General features: G+C 46.2%; 1 protein-coding gene across 12 annotated transcripts in view; it reads right to left on the bottom strand.

Annotated features, from left to right (window-relative positions):
* Window positions 1-15,314, bottom strand: part of LOC119224963 (ankyrin-1-like) — an 80,075-nt gene extending 64,761 nt beyond the window's left edge. For 7 of the 12 annotated variants that reach the window (XM_037482470.2, XM_037482472.2, XM_037482475.2 and 4 more), the window contains exon 1: window positions 14,392-15,314. In XM_037482470.2, the coding sequence (XP_037338367.2) occupies window positions 14,392-14,517 (126 nt within the window). In that variant the 5' untranslated portion in view covers window positions 14,518-15,314. The remainder of the gene's footprint in view (window positions 1-14,391) is intronic. The other 5 variants (XM_037482473.2, XM_037482476.2, XM_037482479.2 and 2 more) reach the window with 2 other exon arrangements.
* Between the last annotated feature and the right edge of the window lie 2,572 nt (window positions 15,315-17,886).

The raw sequence follows: 17,886 nt of genomic DNA, 5'->3' as shown, positions 1-17,886 counted from the left end.
CTTTGACATACATTTAGTTTTAAAATAATATAATACGGGGATGACCCGAGTGATCAGCCATCCACTGGGTGAAAACACACCAATGCATGCTCACTCTCAGCCACACAGAACAACATAGTACACACAGGAAAGACTCATCAGTTTTCAAATAACTACTCAAAGTGGAAAAAATAGCCAGATTGTTAAAAACATTTTTGAAAAACTTTACATTGAACAACGATTCTCTGTTTGGATTATAATTTATAAAATAGATAGAAGAAAGACTACAGAATCTTGATGTGTCAGCAGACAACTCAAATTGAAACACAAGAATGCCTTGCCTTATTCTAAAATAAAAACTGTCGACACCACATATACACTCAACAAAATGGCCTTTTGAAAACATGAGCCAAATCTTCACACTCAAGCATCCTCCTCTGCTCAATAGCGAGATATTCTGAGCATATTACATATCAAAAGAGGCTGAAGTTCAATGATACTGAAACAAAAATAAAGCTAATAAATCAATTAAAACGTTTTTTCGTAACCAAAAGAAAAAGTTAAATACATTTTGAATTCCACAAAATAGATCAAAACGTAGATATCAAGCTGAGATTGCAGGAGAAAGTATACGGTGTATAAACTGTGAAGTAAAACATTGATCATATGTCACAGCAGTATGTCACATGTTAATTAGGAGAAGGTTAAAGACTTTAATATGAAAAAGGAGTTGAGATTCATCAATTTAACAAAGAAAAAATGCAAAAAAGATGAGAATGGAGTGACATTTTGGGATGTGTGGTATTAGATTTGATGAAGAAGTTGCTTTATGAGGACCTTCAGCCTCCGAATCAAGGACCCACACAAGAGATGAGGAAAAGGAGGTCATGGACCGTATTGTCCTTTTTAATTGTATGAGTTACTGTTGTGCACTTATGAGGCTACAATGTTAAACAAATTAGCATTTTCTTTATCAAATTTTGCCCCCATTATTTTCTATGTTAACCAGAAGAACAAATGTGTAAAAGAAAGTTGGCAAACAACAGCATATTCACCGGTTTATCTACGTGTCCATACACAAGTCAACACACACACAAACGCTGCACCTGGCAATTGGGGCAATTAAAGGTTTCTTCCTAAGGTGGGGTGAGTGCTTTATGGTGTGACAAACATTTAATCCATTACCATCAGGCTTAACTTTCCTGCACTGCCTCAAGCGTCTCTATATATTCTCCTTCACTTGGACCCTGCCTGTAGGCAACGGGAGTAAAGAGTAAAAAACAAATACAAAGTGACCACCAGAGTGAGGTAACGTGGTGGAGAAAGGGGTCTCTATGAAGAGGCTACAAAAAGAGCAGAAAAAGATAATAGGGCAAAGTGAATACAGCCAAATGCAAAGCGATCACAATCTGCCATCAATACAAATTAATAATTTACCTAAAAAGACACTGCAGATTATCTTTCCATTAGTTTCCCAATGTCCTTCTGATCAAACTCGGATGGAAAGACAAGATTACACGACGCAGTGCTCAGTGATCTTTTCCATATGGTAACAATGCAGCTTGTTGTTGTACACTAAAATGAAATATAGATGTACGTGTGTAAGTGTAAGCTGCCTTAAAAGGGACATCCCCTCTGAGGCAGATGTGTGCAGAGAGAGGGTCTGTTTAGGAGTTTTTTAACACAAGTGGCACAAGAAAATGAAAGAGTGAAGAAGAGCGATTGGAAAGTCCTCTGTATAAACACTAGGTGGTGACATCCAATTTCCCCACAGAGCAGCAGACACTGTGCTAAGACCTGGCTCAAAGTGCACGTGCATTTGCCAAGTCTACATGCATGTGGGCCTGCATGTGACGGTGTACGAGGTGCAGTTGACCTTGTAGAGCTGCTGCATACGCGCACATTTTCCTTCATCATGAGAAGATACCACAAGAGTCCCCAAGGAACAACCCCCTGCCTCCTTGGTGATCCAAAGTAATCCAACTAAAACCTATTCTGAACAAATGTCCACTACATCAATGGATGGACGGTGTGGTGAAAGTTATTCATTCCATCACAGCACTACCAATTTCTTCTCTACTTTTATAATCCTGCACACCAACGTCAGACTACTGTAACAGTGAGACTTGCTGACGCTTCATCCCCCTCCGATCTCCTGTCTCTCTTTTGCTCACTTAATCTATCTGGTTTTTCATTCTAAATGTGATATCTATAGGGCTTCATGTAAAATCAGGGGCTGAGGGAGGAAAGGGAGGTGTTAAGTATCAAAAGCATGGTCCTGCAGTGTTGCAATGTGCCGCAAGTTACTGCAGAGAGAGAGAGAGAGGGAGTTCTAGTCTAAATTGAAGCAGGAGAATTGATTATGGGAGGGATAGAGGAGTGTGCTCTAGGAGGGAGGGAGGGAGAAAGGGGCAGGCACATGGCTCTACAAACCTCTGGGGTCAGCCAATTAGAGGCTGGATGACAAGCATCCTGCCAGCTTGTAAATCCTGCGCCACAAGACAACCAACGTGCTTTCGTTCAATGAACGCGCGGAATGAACACAGTCACACGAACACGTGAAAAAAAAGTGCACAGTCAGATTGAGATTGTTAAACATTGACCCTGGCAACTTAAAATGGCCGGGGTCGCTAGTTTTAACAGCGGCTGCTTCAATGAGATGAGTAATAATCATCATTTAGAATGACTGACATACATCATGGTAATGATGGCCTTCATCTAGTGCGTGTGAAGTTTTCCACTTAGATAGAAATGGCTGAGCGGTTTGTCCAGTGTGTTCCCCCTTGCACCCGATTTATTACGGGCAGAGACTCACACGACCTGTGTGTTGTCTGCTTAGGGATGGAGCATGCCCAGCTAGCCCTTGAGGGGGCTAGCTGTGCAGACTGTGAGCATTTGCCGTGGCAATCTCGCCGTGGCAATCTCGCGTCTTCCGTCGAGCTCTCTTCAATGAGGACGGCTCGACGAGGCGCGCTCCCCCCGGTTGCCTTCCTGGGGATCACAAATGGATCTCACGGAGGACGGCTGACGCCTTTTCCCGGCCCTTCACCATGGGATCCAGGCGTTCGTTTCCGGAGGCGGAGGCACGCTCCGCGGCTTCCTACACCCCGGACGAGACGCCGCTCTCACGTTTTTCCGGCTCCTAGGAGCTGGACGTGGTGAGCATAGAGGCAGCGGAGGCTGACGCCGAGGCGACTCATTCACCCGCTGCCGCAAAATAATTGCTGGAGGTCCTCACCCGAGCCGCTGACAGATTACATATCAGCTGGTCGGCGGGTGAGCAGCAGCCGTCTGCTCCCGGGAGACTGCAGGAGCGGTTCTTACCTTCCCGCAGAGTGCCTCCACGCCGGTGTCTGCCGTTCTTCCCAGACGTCCACACTGAGGCGTCCTGGAGTAGGCCAGTGTCTGCTTGCGTGTACAACCCGCGTACGGCATTGTACTCGTCTTTAGCTGAGGCTAAGCGACATGGCTACGGAAGGATGCCGGCCGCGGAGGGGGCCCTGGCGAGCCATGTTTCCCCCGCGGCTGTGTCGTTGAGGACATCGGTACTGCCCACCAAGCCTTCGAGGACTACCTCAGTTCTGGTGGGCAGGGCTTACTCGGCGGCGGGGCAAGCGGCGTGCTGCCTGCATACGATGGCGCTTGTCCAGGTGTATCAGGCAGAGCTGCTGGCCGACGTGGCCGGGGGGATGGAACTAACACAGGAGGCAGTGCGTGAGCTGAGGCACACGGCTGACAAGTCCTTCTTCCTGGATGCCCCTCTCTGAGGCCCTGAGGCCGGCCGCCACGGAGAGGACTTCGTCCAATAGGCCCTGATACCATAGCGGAGAGTGACCCCCACCGGAGGTGGTAGGGTGCCACCGCACACTCCGGGAGTCGGTCCGTTGTCCCCGCCGCCGCTTCGGGGCACGACCGGGTCCAGCGAGCGTGAGCCCAAGGGCCGTTTGCTCCCTCTGGCGCCATTGCGTCTCCAGGGCATCCGTATTTTGAACTACTTGGACGACTGGTTGATTTTTGCGCCCTCCGAGCGCCTGGCGGCCCAACACCGTGATGTTGTGCTCGCTCATATCAACCGTCTGGGGATGAGACTCAACACCAGGAAAAGCGTGCTGTCCTCAGCACGTAGGACCACTTTCCTGGGTGAAATTTGGGATTCGACCACGATGCGGGCACACCTGTCTCCCGCTCAGGTAGTTTCGATCCTCTCTGCTGTTCGGCAGGCTAGGCTAGGCCAGCCACTCACTGTGAAACAGTTTCAGAGACTGTTAGGTCTCCTGGCAGCGGCATCCAATGTGATCCCTCGCGGCCTGTTACACTTGAGACCGTTGCAATGGTGGCTCAAGACCAAGGGATTCTCCCCAAGGGGGAACCAGCAACGCCTGATCAAAGTCACTGGGCGCTGCCTGAGGGCCTTGGTCATATGGAGGCCCCCTGGTTTTCTAGCCCAAGGGCCCGTTTTAGGGGCGATCTGTTGCCGGGTCATCCTCACGACAGACGCTTCCCTCACGGGCTGGGGTGCGATCATGAGTGGTCACTCAGCCTCGGGGCTGTTGCAGCATCATATCCAGTCCTGGCATATAAACCAGCTGGAGATGCTGGCGGTGTTTCAGGCCCCTCCCTGACGGACCAGCATGTGCTTGTCCGGACAGACAACACATCAGTGGTCTTTTACATCAACCATCAGGGAGGTCTGCTGAACAAGACTAGCCCGCCAGATCCTCCTGTGGTCCGTGGGGAAGCTCTGCTCGTTAAGAGCGGCTTTTATCCCGGGCGTCTTGAACCAAGGGGAAGACACCCTGTCGAGGCAAGGGCCGAGGCCCGGGGACTGGAGACTCCACCCAGAGGCAGTGGAGTTCCTTTGGGGTCACTTCGGCCGCGCCGATGTGGACCTATTTTCCTCCGCAGAGACAACTCATTGTCCTCGGTGGTTCTCCCTCACGCACCCCGCCCCTCTCGGCTTGGATGCTTTGGGACAGGCATGGCCAAAAAGCATGCGCCTGTACGCTTTCCCCCCGGTTGCTCTGCTCCCAGGGGTTCTAGATAGGGTCCGTCAGGACGGAGTCAGCCTACTGTTAGTAGCCCCGTTTTGGCCGGCCCGCGTATGGTTTGCGGACCTAATATCGCTTCTCGCAGGCCCCCCAGTGGAGATCCCCATCAGGTCGGACCTGCCGTCTCAGGCGTCGGGGTCCATAGTTCACCCCGCCCGGACCTTATGGGCGTTGCCCTTGAGGGGGCCACGCCAATGAGGTCCGGTCTCTCGACCGAGGTCGTAGAGACCACTTCATACTCCAGAGCCCCGCCACTAGGAGGGCATATGCCGGTAGATGGTGCATCCTGCTATAGGAACAAATGCGGACCCAGTTAACTGCCCAGTCGGTGCAGTACTGGAGGTCCTGCTATGTTTCCACAGGTCTTCCCGTCTGCCTTTGGGGCATCTCTCTTCCTTTGTGGCACCCTGTCCTCGGTTCCTGACGTCGGACCAGGCATATAACAGAGCCGCAGCAAGTGAATGGTTAAGGCCATGACACTTGCTTATGAATCGGCCGGTCAGCCCGCATCTCGGCTGGCCAGGCCCATTCTATCGGGGTATGGCGGCTGCAGAAGCCCTCCTGTCGGGGACAGACCCCCGCCTTGAGCACGGGTGCTCTCGTCGAGTGTGCGTTTTTAAAAACTTCACACCACGGTCACCTGCTCATATGGTAAGTGGGTATAACTGTTCCCACAGCGTCTTTACGCAGCTCGAGTTCCCTGATAGGGAATGTCTCTCGGTTACGTATGTAACCTTCGTTCCCTGAAGGGAACGAGACGCTGCGTAAACGTTCTTCCATACTCCCGGCCTGCCCGTGGCACTCGATTCGGCCTTTCAGAGATGAATGGTTCTGCCCTTCGGGTCCCTTTATAGCGCCCTGGTCCGGCGTCCCCGCTATGACGTACCAGCTCGCCATTGGTTAATTTTCACACATGCTTCATGACGCGGTCACGCACCGGCGTTCCCACAGCGTCTTTACGCAGTGTCTCGTTCCCTTCAGGGAACGAAGGTTACATACGTAACCGAGAGACGTTCTATTGTATGTAAAAAAAAGAAGAAAAAAAAGGATGACATACATTGTAAGTGTGGTTTTTGAAAAGAAACTTAACCTGAAGTAAATTAACTACTTTGAGGTTCTCCCAACCGTTTGAATATTGAATTCTGAATTATATAAAATCGTTAATGCTGCCACTCTGGACGATCCAAAACCGCACGGTGGTTGTTGTTTGGAATCATTTTTTATCGGGGGGGTGCTAGCGCTTTTCTTTGCAGCACAAGGCTCATCTTTTTCCGTTCTAATTGCCACGCTTGATTTCAAGGTGTAACATTTAATTGTTCGGTCTGAAACGGCGCGCCCAGTGACGGATGGTGTAGCAATATTGTTGTCCGGGTGGAAATCGGGGGAGAAAGGTCCGTGCCGGAGATTTTCGGGAGGGGCTTTGAAATTCGGGAGTCTCCTGGAAAAATCGGGAGGGTTGGCATGTCTGCTCTGTGTTGGCATGTCTGCTCTTTTTTGTGCTTTCTCGCCTAGCAGGTCTCCGTGGATCATAGTTTCGTGCGGACCCCGGTTCTGACTCCTGGCTCATGGCTCTGCTGACACCTGCTGCTGCCATCATCATTACTTTAAATATGATTCATATTACTGTCATCAAAAACCAACATCTTTCTGCTCTCCCTCCCCACAGAAGCCTCTGTGGATGGTGGTTCGATCTGATGGAGGTTGTCCCTGCAGTGGTCCTGCCGTACACCTGTTCTGCTACTTGCAATTACTTGTATCATTTCAGTTAGAGAAATTGAATGTATTGTACATCTTTTACATTGTTGATTCTGTACACATGACATCCATTGCAGTCTGTCCATCCCGGGAGAGGGATCCCTCCTCTGACGTTCTCCCTAAGGTTTCTTCCCTTTTTTCCCCATTGAAGGTTTTTTTCATATTTTGGGGAGTTTTTCCTGTGCCGATGTGAGGGTTTCGGGACAGAGGATGTTGCATGTGTACAGACTGTAAAGCCCTCTGAGGCAAATTTGTAATTTGCGATTTTGGGCTATACAAAATAAAATGAATTGAATTGAATTGAATTACCTTCCAGCGGAGCTCCCCGCCTCCGCCGCTCATTCACTAACTGGCTCCACCGGAGTGACCCATTTTAACATCAACAAATCCCTTTTGAGTTAAATTAAAAAATATTCCCCAGTCAACGTTAACTGATTAATTAATGGTTACAGTCTTTGGAAATAAGTAAAACAGTGTTTGAATTAAGGTAATCAAACGGCAATATTTACATGTGCTACTGTAGATGTATCGGTTTAATATAGGAATGGATGGATGAAGGTCGTTGTGAGAGCTCAGCATCGCTGTGGGTGGGATGAGGAACAGGATCAAATCAAAGGGACACCACCTCTGCCACTGGGGGAGTTAGATGAAGGGGTTGACATATGACTAAGCTTTTAATAACAGGTCCACAGTGCTACAACAATGTGATGACACTTGACAAAAGGATTAGATGAGTCAAGGAGTCTGAACCCGACTAAGTGAGATATGTCATCAGGGAACGGAGAGCGATAGTCCAAAGCACCAACCAATGCCGAGGAAAGGCCTGCTAGTGTAACGTTAGCATCGGATACCCACAAGAACTGCTACAGTTATAAAAACTGAACCTGAAAAGCCATGCTAATCTGATGTAACATATATAACCTGCTGTATTGTGAGGCGCCATGTTGGCCTATGCAGGTCTAGTTCGTCCTCCTTCCCACTGAATCAGACATTGTCTATTGTCCACACTCAGAGAACTGGAACTGTGAATTACAGCCAGGAGGCTGAGCAGATGTAATGACCTACTGCACTGGAGGATTTGGAATGATTCCTATTGTTTCTGTTACACAGGAAATTATCATATTATCATATACATCAGGTAAATAACTCCCGTCATTCAATGCAGAGAGAAAGGTTGCAGTCACCCTTGGGTCATCCACAATGCTCCGATATGTCACTTATCTGCTTTCACTCTGCTGGTTTTCCTCTGGGTTACATTCTATTTGCAACAATCACCTGGTGTGCTTCCAACGCATACAAAGCAGTCTCACACTGGCAAACTTGTTTTTAACACAAAACAAGCAGCATATTGGGAAAATGGATTCACTCGTCTTTGGCTATGATAGAAACCAAACCAAACTTGACCAAGTGAAATTTTGACCAGATGTAAACACAGGGCATGCATAGTCTACTCATTCATTCTATATCCTTTATTCTATGCGTATGAACGAAAAGGAACCATGGTGACCAAATCATGAGGTCTGAGAAGGTGGATGAGGTGACAAATTGCACGGAACACTATGAACACAAGCTACATGTTGATTAAAGCAGCTTCAGAAAAAGTACAATATATGCACAGTTGAAAAAACAATGATTCATCTACAGCGCTAAAAAGAACAGATCAGGGCAGTTTCCCATTGCAGAGGCTCCTGGTTTTTGCACATATTATGAGATGCGGCAGAGACGATATCAAGGCAGGACCCTGAGAAGCAGGACATCAAACTTCACTAAGCTCCGTATCCCACCTCTGGTTCCTCTCAGGTTGGAAGACGGACACCAGGAGCTTTCCTTTTTTCCCCCCACAACAACAAGTCCATAAATGACCTGCAAAATTCCTCTTAGATTATCTGGCATCATTCTCTCTATTTTGCTCACACCCCTTTTATTTTGGTAAGAATTAATTTCAATACCCCGGATCTTTCACTTCTGGTTTCAGAGTTACGTAACCGATGCACTATTAGAATAACAACGAGACAGATTAGCGCTATCGGCCAAGGGGAGGGATAAAGGCGAAGGAAGGGAGGGAGGGAGGGAGGCACACAGCAAAATCTGAGGAAGCCTCTTACACTATGACACATTATTTTACGTGTGGTCTCACAAATTAATATATTTCACTGTGCAGTAGAAGGACAAACGCCACCATTGTTAATATTCATGGGAGGTTTCTGTTGTTGGGAGAAGAATGCTGTAAGAAAGGATTGTAGTCCTATATATGTCAGTTCAGTAAATCCACAATAATCAGCTCGGAAGCACACCAATAAATTATCTTGTATATTGAATGCTTTTTCGTTTTTTAATTACACAGACAAGACAAAATAAATGTATGCGGATGCTTCAAGGTTTTATAATGAAAGGATGAAGCACAGCAGTTAGGATGAAACTATCCATCCTCAGGCTTTGAAGTTTTGGGGAAGCTTGATGCCTGCAGAGAGGAAGTGCCTGCTGAAGGCTTGATGTTATTTTGTACATTTTTTCCTAATTTTTGTTGTATCCTATTAAAAAAGACTGGAAAATATGAGTCTCTTCATCTCAAATGAAACTGGCAGGATATGGTATCTGCTTTGGAATCTCTCGAGTCTAGCTACTAATACAGACCCTCTGTCGCACTGGTAAACGTTGGGGGGAAGAAGAGGTGGGGTTGGTAAATTTTCCACACATGCACCTTTTAGATCTGCTTTAATTAAAGGAGAGTAGGCTGCAGCTCCCGGCCAACCTGCCCCAGCAGCACTTCTGATAGAGCCGGGAGCTGGTAGACTCACTGAGACTCATGGCCAGGCTCCATCAGCATGAGTGAATGCCTCAGCAAGGCCTGCTGAGTCATCCGTCCAAGGGGTTTCCACAGGGCCACCTGAGCCGCAGCCACCCACCCACACACGTCTTAATGAATATTAAACATCTTAATTTAATAGAATCTTAAGCCAAATGCTGGCTGCACTCGTTTATTATATTGATACCATTTTGGGTTGTAGTGTTGTCTAGTCCTTGTTTTGATGTCTGCATAACAGTAATGTGATTAGATTAGCTTTAAAGAATCTCATGTCAATATTTAGTGAAAGCACCAATGGTCCACAATATAGATGGAGGTGTTTTGACAATTATGTTGCTATATTTTATTTTTTCCATTATGTCCTACGAAATATCTATGTCGGTTTCCAATAAATATAGCAACTGTATACTGGCAGAAAATCAAATTTCTCTTCTTTTTACCCCCTTTGTACACCAGTTTGTGTCCATTATAAGAGTTCCACTTATTGCCCCAGAGACTATGAATATTCAAGTCTATTGGACACATGGGGTCTCACTTTTCATTCTCTCAAGGCTGGAAATAAGTTGGACCTACCATCACCTCACCAATTGAGATTTTATATTGGTTGTTTAATCTGTATAGAAAAAACGTAGAAATGAAAATGACTGATCCTTTCCTGTAACTTTTAGCAAAGAATGGAATACGCATATTCCCCAATGTTTCCAAACACCCGTATCGTCTTCAAAAAGAAAAATACTCTTCAGTGTCATTGATAAAAAAAAAAATGAGTTGCAGCCCTTAATGGGAGGACCAGCCAATTATCTCTCCAATTACTCTCAGAAGAGGTGAAACCACAACCACAAAAAAGGATTTACGTACAATATCAGCAGATAAAAAGATTATCATCCGCCAATGCTCACAAATGTTTGATTGAAACGGTCTAAGCTTCATTACAGTAGCAAGTAAAGTTACAGGAAGGCATACAGGTGCTAGAGCTGCCTCTGATGGGTTTAGTCACTGCTGAAAAACCCCTAATCCGCTGCTCCAAACCTGGTAAACACTTAAACACACATCAACACTGCATGAACACCTACAGCACCAATCTGTCCCAGACATCGACACATTAACCTCAGCGAAGGCTCTCCTTCCTGTTCAGGCCGGAACGGTAAGAGATTTTTGGAGGGCAGACAGAGATGAGGTTAGAATGCGGATCCACTGCTGCCACCTCTGTTTGATATGAAGATGGAGATAGGACTTAGAAAGCACTTTCACTGCTGCAATGTCTGCTGGCAGCCATGTTAGCTGCACAGTCCTGCACAAAGGCTATGGTTTAGGTTACCAGAGTGTCTACGCGGCTGAATGTTACCTTTAAGATGCCTTATGGGCAGCGATGTGCCTCAGCAGCCAACACCTCTCTGTGCCAGACTTCATAACGCAACAAATGCTTCATAGTGCATCTGACCGGTCTGATGGTATTGATGAGTCTAAGTACCAGCAGCACTAAGTGGTCAGTCATCAGCTGCAAGGACTTCTTCTCTGCACTTCCCTGCCTTAAAAGTAACAGACAGCTTGTCTTAACAGAAACTGCAAATGTGGGTAAATATTGACCTTCGAGTTACGTCACACAGACTTATTAAACCACTGATTGTTTGTCAAATTTTTTTCTCATTTGATGGTTGTTAGACATGCGAATTTCTCACCATACATGCAAATAAATTCATGAAGATTGAATTCTTGTTTGGACGTCTAATGGAATTCATATTTTGAAAAGAAAAATAATCTTCCGGTTGTACCAAATTATTTCAACAGCTTTTTTTTTATCGTGCTACACCATCTACCTTTGCTGACAGAAAATGTATATTAAAACTACGAAAATTTCAAGAATTTACTGGTATACAGCCTCTAACTTTTTTTTGGTCTTCAAACATGTAATCTAAATAAATCTGCTTTTTGGTCAAATTTGGTAATTGGTAAAAAAAAAGATTGATTGATAATGAAATTCACTCAAAACGGTATCATGTAAATCGTTTTTATTGCTCCTAAATGCGGACTGAAACAAAGCCAAAGAGAAATTCACTGCTGCATATAAAAAATTCGGCCCTCCAAATATCCTGAATGGGAATATTGGATTTGTTAATCGGGGTCTTTAAAAGTCCAACTGGAAGTGGGATCTTGGAATAATCCTGAATCTTACAATATGCAAACAGCCTGAAATTATGATGGCACTAGATTAATTTTCCTCTGTCAAGCTGGTGTGAGAAAAACCATCCAAACACAGCAAAGCACTAATTCATACTTCAGGACCATCCTGGTCAGCTGGACCACTTCACGGTAAAAATAGGTTACGACTCAGACAATAGGGCTTTGTTCACATACTGACAGTGCTCATTTTTCAAGAGGAGCAGACTCATCAATAAACGTAATTTGAGGGCAGCATTAGCCACTCTCTCAGCAACTGACCAGTGCGGTATAATACCACTACACCACGCAGTCAATTAAAATGGCACTTTCCTCCTTTGATGATGAATTGTTAGTTTTACGACTCTGGACATTCATCAGCGAACACAGATTTGTTTTCCCTCAGGGATGGAAAAAAAATCATGTAAAACACCAATAAGAGAGATGTTGATTTGCAAATCAAAAGACACTAAATTAAAATGTATCACCGGAAAACTGAAAAAAGATCGACTGGACCAAAAAGAAATGTTCAAAGTTGTTGGGTAATAGGTTTCACTGTCTGCAGGGCGGTTGTCATAGTAGCCAAGTTTACCGGTGAGAAAAACATTTCAGACAAAATATCTAATGAAAGAGCATCAAGAACTGCTTTCCATTTGAGAACGTTTTGTGTATCGAACCACATCAAACATTGTTCAATGGCTCAAAAAAAGGCATGAAAGTAATTAGTTATAAGAGAAGCTATGAGTCCTTTCTTCAAACATCAACTCAACATACGTAACCTTTACAGGACAAATGGCTGAAAGGCTTCTGTGAGGAAGGAGAATGACAAAAGTACGGTTCGTTGCTAACAAAACGATACTTAAAATGGTGTATCAGTATGTATGAGAAAAATATATAACGTTATTAAATAAAAATGAAAAATTGGTTCTGTCACAGAGAAAAGTGTTGACCTTGCTTGCTCCGGGAGAACGGGGACATTCCTGCGGTGCAGGTCGCAAGACACAAGGCAGCTGATGGAACAAATACCAAAAAGAAGTTGTCGAATGGCAAAGAAAGCAAACAACCCAGTGTGACTTTGGTTTTGATAACCACCACGCATAAAAGTAAACCTCTGAATTACAGAGCGGAGGATTTGACTACTTCGCTGAAGGCATGAGAGAGAAACAAAGAGAGAGAATTCCCCAAATGTTAACATCCGCCCCAGAAACCAGGAGTGTCCATAAGCTGGTATTAAAAAAAACAAGCGAGGTTGGGAGGGGGAGCTGTGGGGGGGAGTCAGGAAGCTTATTTGAAAGACGTGATCTGCATCATTACGTAAGTCATACAGGATCCTCCGAAACCATACGCTTTCAGTCAAAGTTGTTACATTAATACCCTTTGCCAGTAACGCATCCATCCACTCCTTTAGAGCAGCAGGCTTTCCCTTCTCCAATCTCATCTTTCCAGATGGGAACACGCTGCACAAATGGCACCCACACGAGCATCTATGCGCCAACTTTCTCACTCCTGGTCTTTTCAGCGAAACATTAATAGGAAGGTTAGAGGTGGAGAATACGGTAAAGCTCCACAGTAACTCATATCATCGACCGAGAGGGAGGAGGTGTGTGTGTGTCTATTATAAAATTGCATCGGACGCACAAGGCACAATCTCTACTTCACGTACAACAGAGTCCCATCACCTTTTAAACTCCGTTCTCTCCTGTACAACAACACAAACTGATCATACCAGTCCCCACACCTGCCTTTCCTCTCTGGGAAAGTGGGAGCTGTACGGCGTGTCTGTCCATAAAACCGTCTCAACTGCATCTGCACCGGATTGGTTTACAGCCGCGCTGGCACGGTGCAGACTCGGTAGCCGAGAACCAGTTTCCCACCAATACGCAACAGCACAATCTGCGGATGACTCATTATCAGTAATGAGTTTGAGGGAAATCCAACGAGAGGCCAGAGGAAAAAGTAGACTCTGCATCATGGTGACATGGCCCTGCATGGCGGTGACTGACGGGACAGAGATTTATTGTTGACAACGACCCCGCCAGTCGCTCCGGCTGTGCCCGGGACTCCAGTCAGTCTGCAGGTATCGCTCTGCAGCATTTAAAATGACACGCAGAGGCAGAGCTGAAAAGAGTTCAGACCGCTTGGCGAGCTCACTGGCCTTGTGAAATAATTAGTGCTGTAGTGAAATTTGGCTTGCCGACACCATACCGCAGTGTGAAAACACACACACAGAGAGAGAGAGAGAGAGAGAGAGAGAGAGAGAGAGAGAGAGGGGAATAGATGTGAGGAGGGACAGAGACACAGTGAGACTACTACGCTGCCTCATCAGACTTAGACAGGACGGTCAATAAAGCAGGTACAAAGCCAGTGGAGAAGGAAAGCATGCAGTGTGTTGAACCGTTTCCCCCACGTTCTGTATGCAGAGGACATACATGTGTCCCGGGGACACGGTGCGCGCACACACAGACGGAGTTTCCATGTGTGCCCCAGCGCCCCTGACCACAGCTTAGCATGACAGAGAAAGAAAGGGGGGTGGGGGTTGGAGGGGGCGTCCAACCTTCCTGCCCCCCTTCTCCAGCCAGCCCTCCCTCCCCACCCTAAGCCCATTACCCCACCCCTGACTACCCCACCTAAGAATAGTCCCAGTACCTTGCGCTTTTTATCCCGTGAGCGACTCCTCTTTTTGACCCTCTCCTCCTCCTTCTCTTTGCGCTCCTGCTCTAGCTGGGCTTCTAAATCCTTGTTCTTGCGGAGATGCTTGGCGGCTTGTGCCATGGCGCCGGTCGCGGAGGGGTCTGCGCAGCGTTGGTGTGTCCAGGTCCCACGGCGGTGGTCTGCGGGGCGACAGCGCTGGGACTCCTAGCTGGTGCCGGCCAACACTGTAGCGCTGCCGCTGCTGCTGAGTGTTCCTCTGCAGAGTGCACGAGCCTGCTCACCCTCTGCCTCCTCCTCCTCCTCTTCAGCCGTACAGTCACACACACATCGGCGGTCCTCAGCCGTCTGCTGTGGGATGCTGGTGCAACGCTGCTCTCTCTTTCTCTCTCTCTTTCTCTCAATGCCCGCACACTGTGCCTCTCAAAACACACGTGCACTACTCTCCTTCAAATCTTCTGCTGCCTCTCTGGTCTCCCCTCTATCTCTGCGCAGGAGAAAATGTAAATAACATTTTCGTTCTGTTTGACTTGTTTTTATTCCCAGCATCTTGCCTTTACTGCTTTAACATTCTGTCAAACTGCTTCGATCCCCCCCCAACAAATTCAAGAGAGGATGAACTGACACTCAGTAGAGCCTGAGCTGAGCAGCTTTGAATCAAAGTCGTCTCCCCTTTCCTTCATTGATTTTGTTTCCTTTCCCTGTATTTAATTTCTCAGTATCTCATCGTCCTGCTGTGTCCATCTGTGGAGGATCGCTAGGCTGCGCGGGGAACCCGTCATCGCCACAATCCTTCACACACACACACACACACACACACACACAGGGCGCAGAGGAAAGAAATACAAAAACTAAAACATGCATGAGGAGAAAGAAAACCTGCCTCTTACTCGTGTACTCTCTCCTCCCTTCTCCCTCTCTACTGTTTAGACGCTGCAGCAGACAAGATTGGTGCCCGCGCAAAGATGTTGGTGCAGTGCTTCTGTTTATTAGAGTGAGGCTGGGAGCAATAAGAGGCTTTTCCCACCCCCCCACCCCCCAACATCTACTGTAAAGGGTAATATTATAACAGCAGAAGCTTTGCTTCATGACTCATATTTTTCTTACATTCCTTTGCTCCTCTTCCCCTTAATTTCATACAATAAAAGGCAATGGGTGGCATTAATACATGCAGTATAAGTCACATTTGTGTCTGGTGCTCATGTGCAAGGCATGTGCGGATATGTGCGCAGTGAGAAGGAGGTGCATAGGGAGAGAGGAGCTGATGGAGCCGGCACCTGTTTACTGGTATCGCTCTGCCTCCCCCCCCCCTCCCTTCCCATCTCTGCCCTCCTCCCTGGAATGCTGCTGACGCAGGCAAAAAATATCGTTTAACATCTCTCTTTGCTCACTATACATAAAACGTGCAGTTCACACTGATACAGTAGACAGGCATGTTTCAGGGCGCACAGACGCACACATGCACAGGAGTGAGAGCTGGTAAATGATGGTTATTAAGAGTATTCTCTTTCCACATCTGGCTGGCTTATTTGTTCTCTGCATTACTATTATTTGTAAATGAGTCATAACGAAGGAAATTGTAAAAAAACAGCAAGATATTGTAACTACATTCCATTTTCTCAATCTGTCATTTGTTTCCAATTCTAACAGCTAATTATAAGGTCTTCTCTGAAACTTAACCATTGAATGACTCATGATATTGAGCCCAATTTGAATCAAAATGAGGTCAGGTTATTTCTTGGCCGCGCCTCTCATTTAAGAAAAATAAATGTCGACACAAGTTTATTACCATCTTTTAGAGCCAATGCTTCCTGTCCATATCTCGGTCTTTCCCTACATTTTCCCTCTGCTCTCCTGCCAAGGCTTCCTTTCATCGGATTTCTCTCTCTATACTGCAGCATACTAATGAATAGCACTGGTGATATTGCCTTCTGTCTCCAATAATACGACACAAATCACTTGGTCGTGTGGCCCAGCTATGACACAAACAAACACAAATACTGACGGGCTGACAGCTGTGTGGCAAGAGATCCATCTCAATATGGAACTGGGAATGTGCCCATATAAATCACCAGCCGGACCGACTGCACTGGTAATAAGCAGGATTTTGCTTTGCCAACTAAATTGGTCCCGTTATGCTATACTCTTATTCAGCTAAATAGGGGCAGATTTACAGTGCACTTTTAACGCAGCCAGTGGGACCACTTGGGTATTTTGGGCTGAACCTGGAGCCAATCAGTTCCACACCCATCACACACTGTAGAGCAACATGGCTGTTGCTTTGACATCAGACCCCCTTTCAAACACCGGTTTCAACTTCTTCCTGATGCGGCGTTATTTGGCTGCCGACCCTCAAACCTGACGGGAGTTTTATTAGATGCAGCAACAAGGACGTGTTTTCATAGTACGCAGTAATGGCAACAGTATTACCATATATAAATTATGTCATTTAAGTCCTTGTGTTGGTGGATCACTGCTGCATGCTGAAATGTAGAGAAAATAAATAGCTAATAAAGCAATCAAAGAAACGTATTCTTCGCTTTGGAAAAGCAAATGTTGTAAACTTCCCACTTCTGTCCGAACTACCCGCTATTTTGGCGTACCGAGCCAGAACCTACTTCCAACAGGAATGTTGGGTACTCATCACAAACAAATATATGAATGCTTTACACCCCCGAAGCCTTGGCTACAATCCGCATTCATGTGTTTGAAAAAGCTCAAAACACCACTTTAACAAGTATTGCGAGCGTAAAAAAAATCCTATGGAAATTAGTTCAGAAATTGTGCACTTGTGGTGCAAAAGTTGAACAATCATTCAAAAGCTAAAAGCTTCTCTCAAACAAACTTTGCCGAATTGAGAGTACAAAAACCACCAAGCAATTGGAGCGTAGGAATCATAAATATCTCCTACTTCTGCTGTCATGAACAATTATGAAGCAAATCCGCCATTTCTGCTGTGAAATACGGCCACGTGCCATCTTGCATGAGGCCTGCACGTAGAGTAGTAATCCTCACTCCCACTGGGCTATCACCTACCCTGGTATCTCCATGTTAGTGATTTTATTTCTTGCAATTCACAAAATTCACCAGTAATATTAAACTGTTTGCCCTTTATTCTTCAGAAAAAAATCCTGAAAGACATAGTAGTTCCAGAGTTATTACACTTTTTTATCATGGGTGTGCCATTTTCGGAGCAGAGGCCAAAAAAGACTGAGGCAAGAAAAGGATCTTTCCGATGAAATCAAAGCGAAAGAAAGACATATTACAGTATGATCATTATTATATTATATTGAAGACTTGAAAGGGGGTGATGATTGAGACCACCTGTCAGGCACCGACAGGAGACGACCCAATAGCAGACGCGAGACACAGGTAAGCAGGATATAGAGCTTTTATTCATGAGCAGCGTGGCCTGAGCGGGGGCACGATGCGGGAAGGTCAGGCAGGCGGGGTTTAGGCAGGGGACAGATGTAGTCAGCCGGGCGGGGATCA

The sequence above is a fragment of the Pungitius pungitius genome, chromosome 5, assembly GCF_949316345.1.
Source record: "Pungitius pungitius chromosome 5, fPunPun2.1, whole genome shotgun sequence".
Lineage (NCBI taxonomy): Eukaryota > Metazoa > Chordata > Actinopteri > Perciformes > Gasterosteidae > Pungitius > Pungitius pungitius.
Note: the sequence above shows the minus strand (reverse complement) of the source record. Positions and strands in the feature narration are given on the sequence as shown.